At 42.3% G+C, this 25375-nt stretch overlaps 1 protein-coding gene across 7 annotated transcripts in view; it reads left to right on the top strand.

The window, feature by feature from the left end:
* Nucleotides 1–25375, top strand: part of gria3b (glutamate receptor, ionotropic, AMPA 3b) — a 116667-nt gene that overhangs the window by 18381 nt on the left and 72911 nt on the right. For all 7 annotated transcript variants that reach the window (XR_008572874.1, XR_008572875.1, XM_054791861.1 and 4 more), the window contains exon 3: nucleotides 20744–20983. Coding sequence is in view for 5 of the 7 variants with exons in the window: in XM_054791861.1 (XP_054647836.1) it covers nucleotides 20744–20983 (240 nt within the window). In the remaining 2 variants the exon portion in view is untranslated. The remainder of the gene's footprint in view (nucleotides 1–20743; nucleotides 20984–25375) is intronic.

Raw genomic sequence — 25375 nt, 5'->3', positions numbered from 1 at the left:
AACAGCAGCACAACAGTCCGGGCTCCATTATTGAAGATGATATCAGTGCTGCGTTGTAATGAAGAGGAGGACCTGGCTGACCAGCGATAAACACTGAGGGACCCCAAGCGGATATGTGCAGAATCTTCTGTGCATTAACACATCCACTGCTTTGCAAGCAGAAAAAGAAAACACATAAGAACGTACTAGTTCATGTGGTGTGTGTGTGCTCAAATGGATGGATGGATGGATGGATGGATGGATGGATGGATGTGGATCGAGCTGCTATTTCTAAGTATTCATCTCAGGTGCGTGAGGGAGTGAGGGATTTGGAGGCGAGCAGCCCATCGTCTTCTTTCATTGAGCAAAAGCTCTCAAGGAGAATAGGACATATTGTTTGTGACAGAGATTATTTTCCATTTCAGGATGTCATTTAGCTTTATGTATATGAAAAAGCAGGGACGATGTAGTTAAGAAAGAACTTCTAAAGACGACTGATTCTGCAGTTAGATGTTTTTTTCTTCCGCTCTTGTGTCTTTTATCGCTCTTTTTATATTTCTGATCTATCCGTCAAAAGCCCATCGCAGCTCCATTCCCACAGTCATACTCGACTAGCGATTGGCCATTCACAGGGTCTATAATAATCCTCGACCAACAGTGGTACCTGCCTCATCTATAGTGTCGCCATTGATTTGGCCAAAAGTGAAACAGAAGCTGTATTCCTTCTGCACATGATCGTGTCCCAGTCAAGGTCAAGGAGCTTGTGAAAGCTCCTCCGTTTTGTTATTATTATAAAATGTATAAGTAATTAATCTTCTTGGTCCACTGTGTCTTATCATTTGCTTACGACTTCCCTCCACACGTGTGTGGTTGCAGATAATTCCCAAGAGCGTCCGGAATAGCGAGAACACCACCAGGCTGTGTTATGTTGAATACAAAACATCAACAGCCAGCCGGCGTCACAATGCACTCTCCTATCTTAGTAAATATTGGATCGCAGTCGCTTCCAGCTTCCAGCTCTGATGAAATATTGAAGTCTTCTATCACCTTGATCCGCACGTTTGTGGCTTGTTTCAAAAGAGACGGCGCCGAGCAAAGTGCTGCCAAAGCTGCATGTCTGTGCAGAAACGAGGGCTCCATCAGAGCTGATTGCTTGTGACAGTTCATAGTCGCCGGGCCACTGAAGCATCATAACCTTGTGAAAGTAGTGGATGGGCATTCTAGCATACAAGCTAAAGGAGAAGAGGTAGGAGCATATATTAGCATATTCCTTGCAGTGATCCAGAGATGCAAAAAAAATAGATACGCCATGCCACAGATATCCTTTCAATATTAAACACATCTTATCTAATCAGACACATCATGTAGAGCTGCACCTCTGGAGACAGTGGTGGATTTACACATAATTACTACAGCTGACAATTAGAGGGTGTGTCGGAATAAAGTGCTGTTGACACTGAAACAATAAAATCTTCTGCAGGCAGGAGAAACATGTCACAGGAACCATAGCGTGCACGGACGTACTTCTGATCATTCACTGAGCCATAATGCATGTTGTAGTTTCATCAAATCTGTACAACAGCTGTCAAGAAATCAGTCAAGTGAATGAGAAATGGCAGTTGTGATACAAAATGAACCACAGTCGCCGAGAACGAGCAGAAATGACCACATAGTCGGGGTGTCACGAGACACAAAAAATATAAAAAATATATGACAATATATTGCAAACTACTAATTTAATTTCCTGTACGTTATACACTTTTGCAGTCCATGTGTATGCTGGCGGCCCCGCCTCCACCCACCGAGACAACGAGACTGTTTGACTGACGAAAGAGTCAAGGTGCTGAAAAAAATGCATAGAGTGAATCCTCTTCCTGTCTGTTTTGGAGGCGGGAGACGGGGAAAACAGACACGCATGCATGTGGCAATATATTGAGGCGGGCAAAATGAACGCCTTCATTTTAATTTATTTTGTGATTAATGAATTTATTTATTATTGTCCCTGGCCTGGTGGCCACGAGACGTTTTTTTTTTCTGTAGGAGAAACCTTTGTTTTGTTTTAATCTCGCTAGATCTTGTGACACAAGATCTTGTGACACCCCTATCATATAGCATGAATATTGGCAGCAGAGAAAGACGACGATGGCCAAGGCATCACCACGTCATCATTATCATCACTGCTTTTCCATTTTGTGCCGGAATTAAATAAATGAAAAATCCAAATAAATAGATAAAATATGAATAAAGTTAATTAAAAAGTGAAAAAAATGTATTACAATTTCCGTTATTTTGATCTGTTGTTAAATATAATTTTATTCTAATGTATACAGAGGGCCCATCGGGAAGACTTGGGTTCGAATCTCCGCTTGGGCATCTCTGTGCGGAGTTTGCATGTTCTCCTCATGCGTGCGTGGGTTTTCTCCGGGTACTCCGGTTTCCTCTCACATGTTAGGTTCATTGGAGACTCTGAATGAATGTGGTATGACTGTGAGTGTGAATGGTTGTTTGTCTGTATGTGCAGTCCAGGGTGTACCCCGCCTCTCGCCCAAAGTCAGCTGGTATAGGCTCCAGCATACCCCCGCGACTCCAATGAGGATAAGCGGCATAGAAAATGGATGGATGGATGTCATTACAGAATTAAGTTTGTAATAAAAAAATAAATAAATATAAATAAAATTGTTGTTCAGTAAACATCATTAAATAATTGAAAAGCGCATGAAATACCTCGGCTGAGAGAAATAAATACTGTAATTTGGAAAATAATTTCTGTAGAATTATTTGTTAACAATTACTTCATGTTTCGCACCTGAATTGATTAATTTGTATTTATTAGGCTGCATATTTAATCAAGTTTGTCCCCCAAAAACCAAAAAACTCCATACTTTTCTTTGCTATTCTGCACTGTGACATTAGCATTTTACATTTGTCATTAAAGAAAAACTAAACAAACTGCTTGTGGGTGCTGAGAGACGCTGCTGTCAAGCTGAAGAGCCAAGGAATAATCATGCTGCTCAATAAATCACAGCGCACCATCGCAATCTGATAGCCTATTAGCTATTACAGCAATCAGATTTGATGCTTATGTTTCTGGTGGTGCCATGGCATCGTTGCTTTTCTGGGATGAAAGTCTAGCCCGTCCAACACTTCTGCACCTAACTGTAAACACGATATTTCCACAATAAAAACAGACCACTATGATCGGTTTGGTGGTTCGCAGCCGACCAGTAAGAATGTTTAGTGTATGCATGTAATGATTTTAATGTGACGTGTTTGTGGCTGTGGTATTGGTTTACATGGTTGCTACCACAATTCTCTGTCGTCGGTGCTCACTAACCCCATGAGTAAGAATTAAGTGAACATGATGTGCTCACTCAACCGTAATTCTCCTCTGTTTTTCCCTTCAATGATTAAGTCACAGAGTGCTGTTGCCATTTCACACATGGCTACGTAAAACCTGTGGGCGGTTGCTCCAGGCGGCCGAACCTCGAGTCCAGCGAGTGTCTGATGAAATATTCAAGTGTTCTATCATCAACCCTTGGCTACTCCCTGCCGTGCGTCGTCATTTTCTTCTTTTATCGTTTTATCATCTCAGTGTCATGTCTTTTGTTTTCCCTGTCATGCAAATAGGGAAATCAAGAAGGCAACTTCATCTGGGTCCGTGACAGAGTTCTAATCCTTTGCAGCTGCAGAATGAAAGGGACGTTTTGGAGTGAATCCACTCCGGAGGACCCGGCGGAAAGCGTCGCTCAGATATGGCGCAGACGGTGTTAGAGTATGATGAAAAAGGACATGCGAGGGTTCAGTGGCTTAGTTATGCGTCGAAAAAAGGCGGTGTAAGAGAGAGGATGAGGACAGGAAGTGAACGGCTGCTATGTTCTTGTAGATCTTACTTGGGAATATTCTTCTGAATGTCAGATGGATAAATACAATTCATGTGACGAGCTTCAGTAGATCCCTCCATACGTGTGATTCAGAATTCGTGACCCCTTATATTTTCAGATTTTTGTTAAAAAAAAAAGTAAAAAATCTGCCTTTTTCCACAGAAAACACATCTTCAATGTCTTCAATCGCTCTTCAATTCAATAGTGTTTATCACCGTCTTCATCAAAGCCCTGGTACCTGCAACTATCTTTGGCCCCATGGTGGGTTATTTTACAGCCATACTCAATAAAAAGAGCACAGACTGTCTGAAAGCCTATTCATCCAACACTCAGACACACGCGGTGTGCTTGAACGCCTCATCAGCGCAAGGTGCATAGAAAAAAAACAGACACGAGTTGTTCATCGTTGTGTGTGCATTCTATGAACAAATAAACCACACCCACACACATAACTAATATAAAGAGGATTAAATGATTTCCTGATCGGAATCTGTCTATAGTGTCTCGACTTTAAAAGGATCACTATCCATTCTTCCCAGAGACTGACTCACCAGTGCGGGGATGATTTGTACGGTACTCGATTCCGCAGGATGATACGCGGGCAAACGGACTAGTTTGTTCGGCGCACTGTTTGGCCGAATGATAACTGAGAATAGTTTTTGGAAAATCCTACGAAAATCGGGGCGTACAAAAACCGAGGTAGCACTGTAAAACAGTCAAGACGTGATTGAAATTGTAGACTCTCAGCTTTAATTTAAGAGATTCCACACAACACAAACATGATATTTTAGGAATTACAGCCATTTTAAGCACAGTACTTCTATTTCGTGTAACCTTAATATCTTAGTAACTTCTCTCCCATCTTCCATGCCCAATCAGTGACTTCAGGTTAGCGGGAGTTTGACTTCAATCCTACTTTTAGCTCTCTGCAAGTATGTCTCTTTTTGTGGTGTATTTTCCTGACTTTTGTAAAGCTTGTATGGATTGATAGACTGTGATTGACAGCCAACAAATGGTTTGTCACGGTGTTGGACCTGAATGCAAAATGTGTATAAATGTAATCATCTGATTTGTGGCACCTCAAGGAACAAAATGGGTAGCAAACATTTCACCTTGTGCCTCAGAAATGAGTATTTTGGACATATTTACCCTCCTTCCTTCTTCCCTCACTGCAATGGCCACGCACCCTGAAGGGCACAGCACCTGACTTGCTGTCTTTAAACAAAATATTTGCTCTTGCCTATTGCAGCGCTGACGGTCCCATTAGGCACGTGATGCACGACCAAGCACGAGTTGGAAAATAGCTCTCAAGGGGGCCAAAGGTTGTCCAACCCAGTGAAAACTTTACACCCAATTTCAGGAGGGTTGTTTGAGTCTTAGAATGGCCTGCACCTCAACAACATATGGAGACGTAATGAACCCGCTGTTACTCTTTGACCATCTGAGGCCAGCACTGACATTTAATCAACTTGGATGCGATGTGGTCATCCTGCATTTATGGAGCAACATAACTTACGAGGCTTTATTGCTAATTAATTTTAGCCACTCAAGAGTATGGAAGTTATTGTGATGGCAAGGTGGTGATGCTATTGGATGGTGCAACCTTTGTGAGGAAGAAGAATGCTAATTCATTTCGTCATGGCAGAGTTGTGATCTTAATAGTAACAATAAATGCCATTTTCATAAGATATGGGGCCTGTTCAACAGCAAACAGCAGAAGCCGAATACTAAAACCCTTGTGAGAAGATAATTTATCACAGTTACTTAATATTCAACACTAAACATGTCGATGGTTTTAATGTGGCGGCTGATTGATGTATTGATGGACTTTATAACAGAGCTCGGCGAAGGGAGCTGCAACAAGGAGGCTGAAACGCCGCATGCGGCTCCGGAGCCGCGGGTTGCCAACCCCTGCTTTATGCCGCAGAAATTCGACAGGGGGTAATCTGTATTCGGTATTTGTATTACAGTATTTGTGTTGTGGCAGTCTGCCACAAATAAATCTGACAGGTAGATTTGGCGCTAACTTTTTAAAATGTTTTATTGTTGGATTTGCCACACATTATAATGCATTTGCTCATCAATATCGTGAGATATAAGATGCACTAAGACATATATTAGCTTTAAAATGAACACATACTGTACTTACATGCCACAGATAGATTGTAGCCCTGTGGGGAAACACTTATTTTGCTTGCAATTGATAACGTGTTTATAAGCTTTTTTTTTTTTTACATTCTTCATTTAATTACCAATACACACTATGATCAGCGCTAGAGGATTTTAAAGGAACAATTTATAGCCTTTTTTCACTCCCAACATGTCCTTTAAAAAAAAAAAACCCAACTAATTAAAAAATTGACCGTACACAACCCTGTAGAATATAAATGAGTCTTATATGAAGTTGTTCAGTTACTGGTAAAATCTTGCCGAGTTACTTATTTATCGTATATTTCTGTTTTATTGATGCTTCTGTAGCACACGCTCGCCTTCACCAGGGTTATAAGGCTACAAATGTCTCCCCTGCTGTGTGTTAAATAAAACATGATTTCATTCTATATATAGTCACCAGCGTAAGACAGCATCACAGCTGATTTGGCAGGCTGCTAAAGATAGGATGTGAGCGCAATGTTATTTATGTCCGAAAAGTAAGTCAATAAATAATTATATTAATGGCCACATTTGCATTTACAAGGCGCACGCTTCACATTCACTAAGAGAAAACAGTTTCACATTCATCTTTTTATGGCATAATTTAGGGGAGACGTTCTCACATACACAGCAGATATGCTGTGATGCTACATTTGACTGCAAACACGCTACAATTTGCCATGATTGTTTTTAATATTTTGCATACAATTGTATTTTGCAGTCAGTCAAATTATAGTGCATCACTTTTTATTCAAATGACACAGTGATATGTAAGGACTGGCATTTGGAGGTTTGAAGGCAAATATTGCTGAAGTGAAAATGGATAAATGTCCAAAAGGCCATCAGCATGACTGTTAACATCACAGGCAGTTGACCAAGTTCAGTAGAATACTTCTGAGATTGAACAATTCAGAACAGTTCAGAAATCCAAAATAGGCCTTGAAACGTGAGCGTTCGAATCACCTTTATGTAGGTTGACACGCATGAAGACAACATGTCCAGCATCAGTGGATTAACCGTGCATGCTCTGCTTCTTACAGCGCTAGCTCAGTTTTTGTCGTTAATCCTTCCAAAAGGTCAGACAGGAATTCCTAGAGGATTTCCTAGAGGAAATAATGTAAATACAATTAGCTTAAACCGCAATTTTTTTTCCACACGGTTTGAACCATTCGGGTTAACAACAATGCGGATCATGTGCAGCGATCGTGTTTTTATCGGACACATCTTAAGTAAGCCTGCGATAGGCTGGTGACCAGTCCAGGGTGTACTCCGCCTCTCGCACCAGGTCAGCTGGGATAGGCTCCAGCCTACCCCCGCAACCCTAATGAGGACAATCGGCATAGAAAGTGGATAGATGGATCTTAAAGGGATAGTTCGGATTTTTTTTTTTTTTTTTACATGAAGTTGTGTGACATCCTCATCAGCATTGTAGTCCAATGACAGCGACTTACCCCCCACTTGGTCTCCGATGTCCAGTTCTGGTCAGATTTCCGTGATGAAGAACGTAGTTCCACTTAGTTGCTGGGGACAATTAAGTCAAGAGTTTGGCTTCTCAAAACAATATGCGTTCAAAAGAGGAAAACATTTGCATCACAAAAATGCCTTGTACGCCAAATACAATGTTAGCACCGCAATGTCGCAATGTCAGAACCTTCCTTGAGGAGATCTTGCCACAACTTGGTGGATTGGACTGAGGGGTTTCATGAATACCAGACACCAGACCTCACGCCACTAAACTTTTTGACGGGGATCCCTAAAAGACAAAGTCTACGCTATGAGATCTGCATCAGTCGATGAATTGAGAGCAGCCATTGAACGCGAATGCACACAAATACCAAGGGAAGGGGGTGACCAAGGGGGTGACAAAATAACAAAATAATGTTTTGAATATTGAACAAGACCTAGTTTACAGTTACAGTATTCACCGTTTTTTGGGACACTTTGTATGTCCACATTTTTTTTTTCTTCAAATTTGGTGGGTAAGGCTGATATTCAGGTGCTCTCAATAGTCCGGTATTTACGGTAATCTGTTCCACACATCCAAAATTATTACTAGCAAGTGGAAATTCTTGTGGGAGATGACAATTTTCCTTATTTTCCTTTGTTTTTTTCCGAGCATTTCCCTTATTTTATAATGCAGACGGACATCTCTGTGGGGAAATACATTTGTCTCACTGAAAATGGCAAGAAACACAAAACAGCAGATGCTTGTAAAAGTGTGTGTTTTTGTTACAATTGTTACTGATGTTGCTCGCTGTCGAGCACAGATCCAGAAACCAAACGATAGGTCACTAATGACTTTGTATGTAGATGTTGCATGTCTTTACATGCAAAGTGTCTACATCAACAGACTTAAGTGACGCTTTTTACATCTTTTTTTAGGGGAAATTTGCTGAAGAGTGAGCTTTTATTGAAGGCTTTGACTGACTGGTCCCCTGGAATAGATTACAGCTTAGTCGACATCCTCTGTTTCCACCGCTCTCTCGCTCTCCCGCTCTCTCTTTCTCTACATTCACTTTTATCATTCAGGGACAGAGCACTGTCTCAGCAAGGGTGCTAATAAGATGAAAAGTGGCATTGGATTGGATTGAGGCTGTGAAGAAGAAGGATTTTTTTCCAAGTGATGTCTTCAAGGTTAAACAACTGGTCCCATCTCCCGTCCTCTTTGATTTCATCTATTATTCTTCATAGAATGTTAGAGAGATTGGCCAGTCTGCTATCGTTATTTACATCCCGGGCTGTAATCAAGCTTCCCCATGCAAATGACTTAGTTTTCCCTGCCACAGGATATCTTGACACGTCTTGTCATCATAAGCAAGGCTGGTGGCAAAGGTTAAGTAAAAAAAAATGGCTGATGATCACCCCCTTCATGCAGACCCTATGTGACAGCCTCTTGCTTTCCCATGTAAGACACACCAATCCAAAATCCCTCAGGACAGAAATAACAAGTCAGGAAGCATCGGCCTCATGTGTTTTGCAGCGCCACTGAAATATGGAAATTCAGCAGTCTTTGCTGCCCCGTCGTGCAGATGAGCAAAAGAGAAAATGACAAACCAAAAGTGGTTTAGCAAGCAGGACGAAGGCCCAGTCCTCATAGATTACATTGCGTTTTATTGTTTATATCTTTTGCCCTTTTGTGCACATGCAGACTGCACCTCAGCACTTTTGGGGAAACTCAGATGATGAATAATGTCGCTTACACTGTTGTTGTGTCAAGTAAAACAGAGTTGCTGTAATCGCTTGTTTGTATTCTCGTAGAACAACAACAATGTTAAGTTGTTGTACATGAATACACAAAAAATAACCCAGACAAATGCTGCAGTGTATTTCTCATTAACTTGCAAGGGGGACCTTTAGCTAGGAAAAAAAACAAAAGTACAGCATCAAACCTCCCTTGTGACACTGGACCTAAACACTTGACAAAGCTGTGCATATGAATAAAACATACTAGGTTTCACAGGAGGGTGTAAAAGATGGCAGGTGAGGAGTATGCTGACCTTAGTGCGAGAAACTACACACTAGAAATGGAAGCAACTGATCCGCTGAAAAAAGTACAAAATGTATGCCGACGACTCTGCTTCATTATCGTTGTGCTTTTCTGCAAATCGTGACGTGAACGGTAGGGATGATATTGGCATAAAAATGAGATATTGATAATGATATCGGCACGCGAGTAATGACAGTTTCGGAAGCAGGACCTGCCTCCGCTTGTTGACAAAGCAGGTCATTGAGCATCTGATATAACGTCAACCACAACAGGCGTGCGTTTGACTGGCGGTGATTGACACTGACAGATTTATGCCGAGACGGCCAGATACAAGACGAGTGAGCAGCGGTCCCCGTTTAGCTTGGCTTGAAATTTGGCGTGGAAAACCATATCATGATTGTAAGATTCGTATCTGGTGGAAACAATTTGGATGTGTTCACTGCCACCTTGGCACGCTTTTTCATGGTCAAACATCTTCTGGGTTTTTGACTTGCGTCAGTGCTTGTGTTTTCACTTGCAGAGCCCAGACAGCTGATGGTAGAAGCACACATTCAGTCCCAAACCTTTTATCTGAGGCACGTTATCGAAACGACTGTCCTCAAAATGTGCCAAAAATATGAATACCGAACAATCTGACGCAGTGAAAGGCGTCTTTTGGAATTGTGAACAGGTTTACTCCGTGTGCTCGAGTCTTTGAACAAAAGTCTGCCACACAACAAGCGGGCATAATATAAAAAAAATACATCACAACAACATAAAATCAACAAAAAATGAACCACAAGAATACGAAACCAATGTATTCCATGCGGAGTTCCGAGAAGGAGGGTTCTCTAAGAGGTGTCACTTCCTTCCTTCTTCTCCAGTCTCTGACAGGATTATTTTTCGGTGGTGAAAAGAATGTAAAAACAGATAAATATGTCAATCTTGGAACACTTATCGAACACAAGAAATACGCCTTTCAATGTTATTTTGCACGGCAAAAATAACAAGATTAAGGTGTTTTGGTGTCACGAGCACTTTAAATGTCATTGATTGAACTGCCAGTTGTGAAAGTCACTTCTGGAAATGTAAATTCATCATAATGTATCAGAGATCTGCAATATGCCGAGAAAGACTAAGTAATGCACAGCAATGCTGGCTATAAGGAGAGATTGAATGCAGATTTCCACAGGCTATTTTAATTAAGATTTGGGGATAAAGGATTCGATACGGGACCCATGCAAAAAGTGCTAACGATGAAGGAACTGGCGGACTGGGAACTGAAGTCACACTGTTAGCAGTGTGCTTGGGTTCATAAAGGTGTTGAAAATCCAAGCGCATGTGTGGACTAGGCCTAGAACATGGACATAAATGGATGTGTACATCAAGGGCAGAAAAGCATTTGAGCATTTTGACGTGGAAAAAATGGGGAAATATGTGCCTGGATCATCCAAGTAAGCACAAGAAAAAGCTGCCAGGTATTTTCTCCTGCTGTTCGGAATTGGATTCAAAACAAGTCAAGTCGGCTGCTCGGCTCTATACGTGAAATATCAGCATAAATGTTTACCCGAGCGAGGCCGGCTTCCCTCCAGTCAAGCTGAATTATCCTCTAAACAATTACTGTCATATATTTGATAGGGCTGCAAGCCCTTTTATATGTATTTTCTCTTCTTTTCATGAAGACCTTGCGTGATTTGTTTCCGCTGATTTGGCAAAAGCGGACGATTATTTGACAGAAGCCTTGACCGCATGAGACAGCGAGGGTTTGAAATGTTTGTGTTCAGCTGACGTGCCGAATTCGCTCCTCCTGACTTCCCTGTGACTCGTCTCATTGCCAGCACAGAGATGCAGATCAGGCCGCATGTGGTGGAACATGTCGCCGGTCCTTTTAATGATCGTCCTTCTCTGTACAGTCACAGCGCGACCTGCTTCATCCTCGGTCACCGCGTTCTTCCTCGCTTCGAGCTTCCATCCGCCGTGCTCATCATGCGAAAAGGAGCACGCCTTAGGCCCGCGTAGCTGATTGGGAGGATTAGTGGCGTGTGAGGGACTTTGTCACCAGCTTTCTGGGAAATCCAATTACGGAATATCATAAGGCTTACGTGTTTCATACACGGGTGAATCCTCCTTAAAAATGCACACAGGCATGCTCACCAGGTCAGTGTTTAACAGCTGTCCTCACTCTAGGGCTCTCATGACAATCTCCCTCAACGTGCAGAGGGGAGATCATTTTTTTAATATATTTTTTTAAGTATGATACAAGGCCCACAGCACTCTTCCTCCTCTCTCCCCTGCATTGCAGCAAATGGTGAACAGCGGGAGGCCGTTGAAGAAGGGATTGTTATTTGCTCAGCCTCGGAGAGGAAGCGGTGGCCAGGGATTTCCGTCTCTTATCTGCTTGCATAGATAGTCCTTAATTGCATGTGTTAAGGAGATGACATGCAGGAGACAAGCACATGCAGCCTGACAAAACCCCTTGAAAGTTATTTCCCCATAGCGGTGGGCCATCAAAACAGACAGTGTTATCTAAAGTTTTTAAATAGCCATCAGGCTGAACATTTCCAACATATTTTTCCTGCTCTCCAGCTCTTGCATAATGTCACTCAAATAAGGCGATCGTGAAGAAATCAGCACAGTTGGGAGGAAGCTTTGTCTGACCTGCTAGCAGCGCTCTTTGCTCCTCTTTTGTCAAACAAAGCGCAGCACTAAGACCTTGAAGGTGACAATAACTGTCACAAGAAGATGGACTTGAGAGGCGTTGATTCCCTTTGGGATTGCTTACCAGGCAATCTCGCAAGCACAGGACACGAACCCCAAGAGGGCAAATGGAGGGCCACAGATGGGGAAACGGGAAGGCAGAGCATAGTTGAATGAACTCTGGCGTTGTAAGTATGGTCTCTACCATAAATAATGTTTGTTAAAAAAGGCGACTGGTAGAACTCTGAAAATGAGCGCGAACGGATTTGACCTTGGACATCAGCTACCTTAGCCAATTTGTGCCTGAACAGTAAATAGAAGAACAGACGTAATTACCAGGAGTCCACAAAGAATACAAAACCATTTTACAGCAAAATTTGTAGCGGGGTGGCACATGGACGAGGCAAGGATGGTGAGAATCGGAATATTTTGACGGGACTAATTCAGAAATGCATTCTTACAGATTGAGTCACTATTGCATCAAATGAACGATTACATTTTTATTGACAATTCAGCCTCGGTGGAGGTCTGCGCTCAGCAAATTGACATTCTGTTGTTATCTGTGGTCATTGAACTCTTGCTAAAACAACATCTCTCATGGGGGCTTGCACACAGTACTATAGTTAATTCATTATTTCAAGGCATTTGTGATGTTTATTTACAGTTTTTTCATTCGTTAACAAATAAATCAAAGAAAACAGCTTTTTCCCATGCCGTCCTATAAATAAATGACATGGTAGCGAAACTACTAAAACTTATAGAAAGAATAATAATGTATAATATATAGTTATAGTTATCGAATAATCATTACATTATGAGATATATTTATATTTATAAATATAGATATATTTATATTCATTATTATATATAGAGATTGTAGTTACTGATAATATAATATAATTATTATGTAATAAGAATAATGTAACAGGTATAACTAAATTGAAGGTGCATCCTCCCAAGGCGCCATAAAAAAAGAACAAAAATATATCACGATACTAATGACGGCTCACACAAGAAATAACAAAAGAAGATCCTAGCAGTAGATAAAGTGTCTCGGGGTGCAGCACGGTGTGGTATGAAATAGAGGAAGAGGAATGTGAAACTCCTTGTGAAACGTACAGCGGGCTATGACGATTCGTCAGTGTTCAGTTCAGTTGCAGCTCTTGCATACAGTAAGAACTGTTTCTTAGGCTGTTCGGTCCTGGCTCTTCATGTCCTGAACCGTTTGCCAGAGCGTAACAGTCGAAACTGCGCGTGCCCGGGATGGGCCGTGTCCTTGAGGATATACGTCGTCTTCCTTCGGCGGCCAGTAATCTTCTGGGCCGCGGTGACGACCCGTTGGAACGCTTTCATGTCTGCTGCTGTGCAGCTGGAAGACCAAATGAAGATGAGTTCATTATACTAATTAACAATACTAATTCCAATTGGGGCAAAGACGCACGGATACATTCATGTATGCTGTGTTGCCATGTTGGCACCAGATTTGAGCATCATTTTTGTGGTGCCGACATCACAAGCAGCCTCATTTTTGCGAGAGACTAATTAAAGCTCCTGCCCAGTTACCATTGTGGATGTGACATTTAGGTATGTGTTCATCAAGGAAGAGAATTTGCTTGTTAAATCAGGCAAATATTGAACATCCAAAGTCTGTTCCTAAATGTACTGTTGTTCTGGTCAGCGCATGCGCACGCCCGGGCCTCAGTGAGACAACTAAAGCGTCGGGAAGTGAAGTTTAAACGCACAGCCATCCCTGCTGGTGTCCGTTACATATTTGAAACAAAAATACAATGTACTGTACAGCTTCATCCAATGTGTATGCTTTATTAGGTGAGGGCCAACGAATCTGCATGAAAGGACGAACTCAATTTGCTCGGTAGGAACAACAGGATGCCATGTAACCCCGTACCCTCCACTCAACAAAGTCTTTCCCCAAAGTGTGACAGCTCCGCTTTTCTGTGGGGAAAAAAAAATTTTGGTGGAAAAAATGAAAATGAAAGCATATACAGTATTTTTTGTTACCAAAAATCTACAAATTTACGGCGCTCTGAGCGCTGAATCGAGAATGTGTGGGGATCCAATGTAACCGTTTCCCCTTTTTGACCTCACTTACAGTTTCACTCGAAGGTTTTACTTTTAACTGGTACCGATAGCCTGCTTGAACAGTGTTGACACAAAAACAGGCACACACACAGGTGGCAATCGCTCCTCCACAATAACATTTCCACAATAATCTCCAGTTACCGAAGTAAACGTGTCGAAACGGCGACACAAAACACTGGAGAAAATTGGCAAAACTGAATGGTAGCTAGCTGGGTTAGCTTAGTTCAGCAGAGCATGCTAGTGCGGCTGTATGAGTGTGTTGACACCGTGTTGTGTTTTACGGCTTGTTACTGGAACCGAGCGAGAGGCACCCAGCTCTTCTTAACCGTCAACAGACATTCTCACCACACACAACACACTTCCGACCTTCAAAATAAGAGCTTTTCTCAACATCCTGTCTAAGGAGGTCATAAAAAAATACCTTTCATTAATAATGCAATTGGAACTGATTACGTCTTCCTTAACCACAAGCATGTGCATCCCAGTTTGTTGACGATTTTGTGGCAATGTTTTGCAGATGCTGACATCCCACTGGAAAAGTTAGCCAAGCTGCTTCCGTTTCTGAAATAGCCATACAAATGTTTGCATCAATAAATGTAAGGATTTTTGCATTTAATTAACGGACATTTTATTGACTGTCACAAAAGTACACACTCTATGCTGGTGAAATAAATAAAAGTAAAAGGTAAAAAAAAGAATTGTCAAAAATGTAAACGGAAAAAACGGAATTCGGAAAAAATAAAACAGATTTCACATGACTTCATATTGCTTCTGTTGTGATCTTCTGGTGTAACCCGCCTGGTTCAGCCAAACCAAGGTTCGCAGAATGAGAGTCGAGAGTGCTAGCCATCGAGCTAAAAGCCTGGACTGTCAACTCGACAGCTAGTGTCGAGGTGGTTTACCAGCATACACTGGCTGGTACTCTTACACTAGGGATATATATAAAAAAAATACTTAAAATAAAATTCGAATTGTGTTTATTTTTATACTAACTTGGGGAACTAACCAGGGGAAACACAGGCCGAAGGAGAAAATGATGCCATGTCACAACTAGATGGGAAATCATGAAATGCCTCACTGAGCTCCACTCAACTTTCACGGCTAATATTTTGTCGCATTTCATGAGCACTGTGTTGTCTTTGAGGGACATATTATTTCACAGCGATAAACATACATTTTGAATAACTCCTTTTAAGTGCTTAATTGCAATTGCCCCCGGAAGCGTTAAGAAACAAGAGCGTTCTGTTATCAAGTGAGTTCACTGAGAGTTAATACTGAAAATATGAATATGTATAAAATATGAATATCAGGAATAAGCATAGAGCGACGTGAGAAGCTGATGCAGCAGGATGAGTTACAGCTTCTCTTTAATGTTTCAGCGTGGCTTCGATGCGGCTTTGCCATTGGAGTTAACACTTTGAAGCATGCGGTGCATCTCCATGGTGAGAGCTGATGCAACCCCCCAGGGCACTTAGGAGCTATCTGCTCCTGACAGCGTCCCCTCTTCAGGGCTGGTCCCAAAGTGGACTAAGGGGGGAGGAGAGGTGACAAATAGAAGAGCTAAATGCGGATCAGAAGAAGGCATACTGTACAATGGAGATGTGGCGTTTCTGAAAAAAAGAAAAGAAAAACAGCTAAAGAGATACAATCGTCTTTGACATTTACGGTCCTTAGCCAATATCCCCTCGGCTGTGCAAGACTCTGGCTCATGGGCCGCAAAAGATCACGGAAGTCCAAATGCATACAGTGTATGAAAAGATGTGATTTCTTTGCTATGAATTAGCCCAAAGTGCCTGCAGGATAACATGTATCCATCTGAGCTAGAATCCAGCAAGCCAGTCATCTCAAGTGATGCATCAGAAATGTAACATCCCTGTAGCACTGCTGAGTGTCCTGATTATGGAAGGGAATGAGGGCGGCACACTGTGTGTGTTTGACCAGTGAACTGGAGATGGGATGCTTGGTTCCCTGCAGCAGGGAAGGGGGAGGAAGAACGGGCGGAGCAGTTAGCTACAGAAAGGAAAGGAAAGGAAAATGAGATTGGAGGCGAAGAAATGGGCAAGAAGATGACTTATGTGTTATGTGTGTTGTTACCTCTCACCGTCCCTGTGCGGGCTTTTGAAATGACGTCACTCCTGCACATGCTTGTCTGAGTAATTTGCTATTATTGAAATTCAAGGTGACACTCGGGGAATCATCGGATTAGACTAAACAGTGTGTGATTTCTTCAGAGCTGTGGGGACAGTTTCAGCCTTTGTGTTCCCCTTCACTATGCGACACTTATTCATTTTTATTTAATCACCATGAGGGATGAGCTTAATGCAAGAGCAGCCACTCTCTCCCCGGAGAGTGCACACTGCACTTTTTCACCAGTTTGCTTTACTGATGCAGTAGGCTGATATTACGTGTGTGAGGGGGGTGTGGGGGTGTCTGCGAGGAGGGATGGAGAGGCACTCAGGTGGATAGAGAGATAGCGCCACACTTGAAGAGAATGTACGCTGCAGGGCAAGAGCAGATGGCTGAAGCACAAGACATGCAACAAAAGGAGAGGTCAAATAGAGCGCTGAAGATAAAGGTGGGGAGAATGAGGCGATGAAAAGTTCAGGACTTTGTGGATACAAACACATAAACACAGCTTTACACCCCCTTTGGCTTCAGTCATCCAAGAATTTCCATAAACGCAAGAACTAATGTTGTCTAGGCATGTCCTGCTGTCGTTATTTAACAGCAAGCGGCGCTTCAGTGAACTTTTCATTTTAAAGCAAACTTGCAATTCCTCCCTGATGGGTAAATATGGAACAGTTTATTGCCTCTTTGCATCTTTTCTTTATTAATAAAAGACCTCAGTGCATTCCAGTGAGGAATCAAAATTTACAAAAGCAGGAAAATAATTCTGAAAGATGTTGCTGCTGCTGCTTGGAGCAAATTTATCACATCTCGTTAAACGACAGTACAGCATTTTTGTAACATAGAAGTCGGCGGGGTGGCTTGTACAGTACAGCATCTCTGTATGATCTGGACTCCTTGTAATAATATCCGAGCCTTTCGTTGCCTTCAAAAGCGTTAATGGAACCTGCATGTTGTTTACAATTTACATAGTGCTCTCAACGCGCTATGTGCGAGTGTTTGTTGACAGCTGCCCTGGCTGACCTAATGGTCATTTTTTATACGAACAAGATGTCACATTTGCGTAATGCCAGCGTAATCAACAGCACGGCTCGTCCCCCTTGAGAATTCCCCAAAGTTACTTTTAATGACGTCTGCAGGATGCCGACACCCGCGAAGCCCCAGCGTGTGGTGGAGCTTGTTAGCGGGTAAGAGTGAGAAAACAAAAGATTTCTGCACAACACAGCTTCATTGAAAATCAATAACACGGCTTCCATTAATTGTATGTACTGCTACGCTAACAGAGCTCGGGGTCTATTTATAGCGACAGTGAGCGCTTCTTTTGCCATATAACACAAAGAATGCTTAGGTGGAAGGAAAAGAAGCAGGTGGGCAGCAGAGGTGTTGCTATTGAACACTTAACAAGCAATTTCTGGATTAATAAATTTGGATTTTGACTTTACAATTGATATAATGCTACACTGACAAGATGGCACATTTCCTTGACTTTTTATACGCTCGTTGATGAATCACACTGAGCGGGACTTGTGTGAAAAATTTCAATATACTGGAGTGAATGACTTTCAGCCCTGCCAACATGTACTCATTTTTCGTACTCAGCACGCATTTTGACCCTTTAAATACGCTTGCAGGCATTTTGTTGCATTTCGCCGCTTTCAGTTTCGAGCTCAGTCTCTGCGTGGAATGTGCCGTGCACGTCAAAAAAGTTCAGGCTGTCATTGGTCGGCTTGTTGTACATTATTTCCTGTCGTGTACGACTCTTTCAGAGGGCGTACAGCCCACCTCCACGAACGCCTTCTCTTCCGATTTTGGATCAACATATGCAATAAAAATGGCACTCCCCTTTTCTCTGTAATTACCATTATTCACTAGCGACCCCCCCAAATCTGAAATTGTTGTAGTTTCTCACAGCGTTGACGTCACGTCACATGCTTGAAGAGCTATGAAAGCAGGCGTATCAAAAGTGCGACATAGGGGCCAGTTGCTGCCCGTGGGTATTTAATTGGCCCATGTCACACTGTAGAAATAAAATTAGAGCAAAAAAAAACATAAAAAGAAAGAAAATACAGCAAAAAGCAAGCGACACAATGCTATGTCTTTAAATATGGTGCAACTGACTGTTGTGAACAGGTCATTTCTCAGTACCGTAAAACCCCGCCAAAGTGCGAGGACACCTCTAAACATCTTTCACCGCGCTATCCGCTATCGCTTGTGGGATCACGAACCTTTCCACTACAATAAGATGGTGACACTGAAAAGGGAGTGCAGTGCCGTATCACATATCTGTTATTGAAGATCAGCCTCGCTCAAAGCTAAACCTAATAAGCAGAGGACAGCTGGGCAAGAACAAAAAAGAAGCCGCCAGACCCGGTCCCTTAGGACAGGTTCCGTGTCAGAACCGGCCCAAATTAAGAAGGAGAGCAGAGAAAAGTACTGGCTTCCATTCACTGTCGAAGATAACACAGCAGTTCTCAGTGACAATACTGCTGTCCATCTGTTGATTCACTTCTGTGCATCTCTGGGTGGGTGTCTCTAAAAGTGCTGCACCTTGATTGAGGCGTCTGCGGCGGGACAGATAGGCAGGGAAGCGAATTAGACAGGATGAGGCAAATCTCGCCGGTGACTAAATCTCTCATTCACAGAGTAATTGTGCTAAAGAGCTAAATATGTGAGCTCTGTCATGTTCTCCTCTGAGTACTGGCATGTGCAGTGCTTGGAGACTCCTCTCCAAGGCAGAGGAACTCCTGCGTGCATGAAATTAGTCAAAAAGGAAGGTGTTTGCGTGTGATCGCATCTTGTGTTTGATTGCAGTAAAGGCAGATGACACAAAATGTTGCCACATTTGTGATGGATTGTCTCCAGTTTAGGCTCACTAATCTCAGCGAATGGCGAGTGTTCCCATTCACACTGGAGGCTCGAGTGTTGTTTGATGTGCAACTTGAATGGGTAACTGTAGCATAATCAGGCAGGTTTAATGTGATGCGATGCAGCGATCCTTTCCAACATTAGACCATTGTCGTGAAATATTCAAAGTGTTTACAGCTGCTAGAGATGCTTCATTACCCAGTGGTAGCACCTGACAGCCAATCAGAGAAAGTAAGCCACCACTGGTGATAGGGCAAGAAAGCATAACACACCTGTAGCTGGGAATATTAGGGAGCACGTTAATGGTTTCAGACGAAATGGAAACTCTGTGTGCATTCATCATCTAATAGAGTGCATGATTCATGCGCACACAACTGCCCATGCTCACACCTTTCGAGGTTTTGATACAGTAAAAACATATTAATGAAAAACAATGATTGCCTTTCTCAAGGCACAAAGAGTGACTTTTGTGGAATGTTGCAAAAAGAAAGGCAACAATGACGGTTGCTTGTGTACTGTAAAGTCTGCAGGGAGGCGTTTATCGTGGTCGAGGAATATTGTTTTGCTTTGACTGCCACATACTCGTCGCACAAGGAAACGATTTCAGGTCAAAACGGCAAAGTATTTTAGCGTTTCAGCCTCTCATCCACACGGAAACGGCGTTCTGGGTGCCCTGAAACTGTATTTTTTGAAAACGGCTTCCAGAGTGGGAAAGTCCGCAAACGCCGGCTTGTCGTTTTCGTGTAGACACCCAAACCGCTGTTTTTTAACAAACGACGTCACTGACCCGTCGCCAGCAGGTGACCAGAAGTGAGCTTTGACAACAAGCCACCATAATATGTCAATATTTCGATGGACATAAAAGATATTTAAGGAGAATGTTTTTTCCGATAATGTTTATGACAAACCAACAAAACAAAATAAAGTTGGAATTTAAAAAAAAATATAGGTTGGGGAAAAGTTATAATATTATGAGATTAATGGCATAATATTACGAGAATAAAATTGATGAAGATTATTTAGGAAGTTTAAATATTTTGAAAGAAAGAGCAAAGACTGAAGTTCATACTAATAATACGCTTTTTCACCTACAGTACGTGACAAAGCTGGGATGCGGACTATTTTTTCTTGAAATAGATATCACTTTTTAGCCTATCTACATGTGATGGTTTACAAAATATCAAAGTGGCCCTGGTATCCTTTAATGTTTCAGTATATCTCCCTCGGTGGAAAAAGTTTGGACACCCGTGCGTTAGTGTGTATTAGCCAGGGTATGCTATCAATTCTCATCAAGTATATCGAAGGGCAGTAGGAGTCACATCAAGCTTTAATTGGCAATTACCGAAGGTTCAAATGACCCGATCGATCTTTCACTGCCTAAAGTGATGAGGTACAACTTCTTAAATGTGCATACGCTAATTTTGCTGACTCAAACCTTAACCCTCCTGTTCCCTTGCTCCTCTTTGTTGTCTTGCAGTTTGCTCCCAGTTCTCCCGCGGAGTGTATGCCATCTTTGGATTCTATGACAAGAAGTCCATGAACACTTTGACATCATTCTGCGGAGCGCTGCATACATCCTTTGTCACGCCCAGTTACCCCACCGACAACGAGGTGCAGTTTGTCATCCAGATGCGTCCCGCCCTCCGAGGTGCAGTCCTAAGTCTGCTCTCTCACTACAAGTGGCAGAAGTTTGTCTACCTCTACGACACAGACCGAGGTAAGGGACTGCCATGGCGTCAGCTACACACATTTGCACTGGGGTGATACCCTCAGACGTACTGCTGTTGTATTCTCAACTAGCAGCTCGTAACCCAAATGTTAGTTCGCAGTTCAAAAATCAACCCAGAGACCTCTCACATCTAAAAAAAAACAACCCCTCATTAGTTGGGACACTGACATGCCAAGGTACCACTGTAAAAATGACAATTTAAAAAAATACCATCAGTGCTTTAGTACCTTCACGCTTCTCTCTGGCAGTCAACGTGCTCCGTGACAACTCAGCAACAGCAAATACAAATAACTTTGATCTTGTTGCGAGACCCATCTGCCAGGGCTTTGAAGCTAAACTTACAGTAATATTCAAAATAAACTTTTCTTTGTCAATTTCTGTTCAAAATTTGTCCCTGCTTATGGCTCCACTTCTACTGCTGCGTTTCCTTAAACTAACGAGTCAGACATGACCTGCGCACATTAATCGCATTTCAAAAACGTTAACTTTGACTGCCCCAATAATAACATAATCAAATTAATAATAATAATAAAAATCATCATCATCATCATCATAACATGGGCTACTGTTGCGGCCATTACCCACGGCAAGCTAAAACTCAATTGTGAACCCGTAATGTCACTTCCTGTCCTCCACCCATTCTGCTCCCCTGCTAGGTAAACCTAAAAAAAGGTTTTAAATTGCTTATTTCCTCTGATTATGTATACTATATTGGGCAATACGAATGTAAAGGTCTCAAATTATTAGATGAGTGTTATTTCATGTCTAGAATTTAAATTTGTATGCCAGAACTAAGAAAATATTCAATTAATAGAAGGAATCGTACAGCCCATCAAAATTCTGCTTACATGACCCTTATAATGAAACCATTCAGTCTGAAGAGAGAAGTGCTTATTCGTGCAGTTCCTTCCCCTACTCTGCAGGGGGCAACAGCGAAGCATACTCATCACAATGAAGCAGCAGTAGAATAAGACCTCTCACATTTGAATGAAAGATAGCGGTATTGAGTTAACGTTTGAGTTAAAGTAGTTTTGAAAATTGGTCTTTTAACAGTGACTGGACTACAAAATATGCAGTTACCAAAAACGCAGCGGGGAAATGATATGTTTACGTTGTAATGAAGACTGTTTCGAAGGAATATAACATGCAGAGGCACTTTCACACAAAACATCACCGTGCGGACTTAACGTGGTTCAGCATGGTCCAGCACAACTGGCTGGAGTGAGTGCTCACAGAGAGTCTGAAAATGAACCCAGTAAATACATTAGATCAACATGTATCGGAGACAGAAATGGGATCCTGCTATACCTCTATCTGTTGTTGTAAAAAGACACTGTAAATGTTTCAGTGGCTCAGAATAGCATCTGCACACAGGGGTAAGCAGAGGATAGCCCGTAATATCCTCTAAGATCCTTGTAATGCTTGAAGAGATAACACAGCACTAATTTATACAGTCGTGCAATGTTATGCAAATCAGCACAAATACATCAGCAGCTTGTATTAACACATAGCACTTGAAGAAATGGTGTCTCATGAGCAATAATCTTTGGGTACTTGGAACAGTTGGCTGGTTTGTGTCAGTTAATCTTCTGTTTAATCATGTTGATAGTGGCTCGTCTGTCACGGGAAATGAGGTATGTCACATCTGCCTCTAAAATGTTTTCCCCTCCGAAATCAGAGCCTCTGCCTGCATTTTCGCTTGTGCAGCGCATTGTGCTGCATCAATGAGGGCTTTGTGTTGTTCTCAGATTGAATTGCCTTGTTGACAATAGACTCTGGTTTAATGCAGCAGTGCCTCATGTTTAGGACGGCCTGTCAACACGCTGGAGTATTCATTTCGGGTGGGATTTCTAATGTCAAATGAGAAAAGGAGCTCATTATCTCACAATGGAATAATGATCCGCTCCTACAGAAACACCCGTTTGTTCAAACAGCACCTGGGAAGGACGTGTTCATGCTATGACAGACAAAGATTTGTCTTTGAGAAGAAAAAAATATGATTGCGACAGAAAAGATGGATATAGTCTCCACAAATCAGCATGGATTTGCTATGTTTACTTGCTTGTTATAGGAAGGTCTTAACCCCAAGATAAGCTTCAAGCATCCTGACTTCTCTTCACCCTGGTCTTGGCTCTCTGTCTTTCACCCCATCACCAACCCCACTGCTCTCCCTCTTGCTTTGAGGCAGGATATGAAGTCCTCGCTCTTTGGGTTTTCAAGTCTGCAAGGTTCGAAGCTGAAGGCCTTAATCCACCGCGCAGCCTGCAGATAATACGTGGTTAATTAGGGTCACTCCGACTAGAACACTCATCGTTTTTTCCCTGCGGATGCGAGCAACCCACACGTCCTTCAGCACAGCCGCCGTCCCTCCACTTTTCCTCATCCGTCTGACTGAGGATGGAGAGATGGGAGCCGGGCGGGCTGGAAAACTACAACAGAGGAGGTGCTAACGTGAGAGTGATGGTGGACATTTAGTATAAGAAAGAGTGGAGGGAGCAGAGGGTGTAGGAGGGGACACGAGAAGGAGGGAACAAAACAGCGATCCGGTCCAGCAATTAAGGCAACAGCAGGCGTGTGTGATTTACAGCCTGTTACCTGTGTCCAGACAATTCCCTGTGTACAGTAGAGCCTCGTGCTGGAGCGCATGCCAAGCCACTTTTACCTCGATCCCGACTGCCAGCGGTGTAAGACGATCCCTTATTAGTGGGAGGACATTGGCCCCAGGAGGGGATTAAAGTCGTTTATTGATGCACTCCATCCTGCTCTTTGGGGGGCTTTGACACTTGGCTCATCAAGCAGACAGATGTGTCAGGAAGCCTCTCCCTCTTCTTATCACCAAGTGCAGCTCCCCTGCTAATATGGACACTCTCATGCCTAAACTTCAGGAGGCAGTGACATGCAAACTATTCTTCTGACTTGTTTTCTCCTAAAAGATGATTTAATTTTGAATAATTAGAGATGCCGGTCAGCGTTCGATTTGCTCAAACTGGCACTTATGAAATGCACAGGCAATTTTTGTCCAACCGACAATACGAGTGGAAAAAATAAGTTCATCTCTAATTAGTCATTATATCGGGATAATACAAAGGTATTTTTGCAGGTGTGAAAAGAAGTTAACCACTGTTAAAAGTAAAGCTTTAACTTGATAAGATGTGATGGCACATATGCTGCAGTCTGACTGCTGTGAATGTGAGTCTGCTTACTTTACATGACTTATGGTGTATTCCGTAATTTACGGACTATAGATGTTTTCCAAACAGTGCCAAAAAGTGTGCTTAACATGGCTAGTTTAAGAGAAGTCATTCATCCTCCTCCTCCTCCTGAGAAGTAAAACCACTAAAATGGTGTTCTTCAGCATCACAATTAAACAGCCTCGTAATTCCTTCGTCACACACATTGTCAGTCTCTCTCTCTCTCCTTCTCTTTCATTGTCACTCTTAGATAACTTTTGTCTCGAGGCAAATTAGCCATTTAGCCTTCATCACGTAGTAGTCCAGCCTTTAAATTTGCTACGCCTGCAAGATAGTTTTCGCGGCATGTGTTGGCAGGTAAGATCCACACGGCAGACATGATTGTTTTTGTTTTGGAAGGAGGACCCAAGATGTTAGTTAGGGTCTGACACTACACTGCATGCTCTTGTAGTTGCAGTTTGCATTGCATCACATGTACAGTATATTACAACTAGTAAGGTAGAGTTTTTGATACTCGTCAATGTTTCCCACAGGACTGAAATCTACCTGTGGCATTGGGTAGCGGGGGGCAAGTCATCATCTAATTTGCATAACTGGCCATGACTACATTATCTCATGTTTTAAAAGCTTATTTAACAACGGAACATGAAGTTATCGACTTACGGGTGTTGGTTTCATTCCGTGCCTGGCCTACACGTAAAATGTGCTCCTTTCAAAGATAATGTACATGTCATTGTACATATAGTATCTTACTATATTGATGGACAGATGTGTTATAATGGTAGCTTTTTCAGGCTTCTCATTGACCAAAATGCGCATGGCAGCATGTGAATGTGTTTTCATGTGGAAAATGTGTTTTTTTTTTTTTAACTCCACCTGTGTGGATAAACATTCTTTTAACACCAGAGTGGGGAAATGTGCGCTTTTGCGGGGCAGCGGTGGTTCAGGAGGTAGAGCAGGTCAGCCAGAAAGCGGAAGGTTGGCGTCCTTGCAGAGTTACAGCGCCATCTACTGTATGGAGTTGTAACGGCAAGCTACACAGACAGTCCCGTTATAATGTGTTTATTAAAAGGGCTAACAGGCAGCACCAAATCTTAAAAAAAAAAAAGAAAAGGTAGCAGCAAATGTTTCTGGTGGTCCAAATGTATTCATGGTGGAACTTGACAAGTAAATTAATGTATGGGAATCA

This window comes from Dunckerocampus dactyliophorus, chromosome 11, assembly GCF_027744805.1.
Source record: "Dunckerocampus dactyliophorus isolate RoL2022-P2 chromosome 11, RoL_Ddac_1.1, whole genome shotgun sequence".
Taxonomy (NCBI): Eukaryota; Metazoa; Chordata; class Actinopteri; order Syngnathiformes; family Syngnathidae; genus Dunckerocampus; species Dunckerocampus dactyliophorus.
This window is presented reverse-complemented; position numbering and strand designations above follow the sequence as displayed.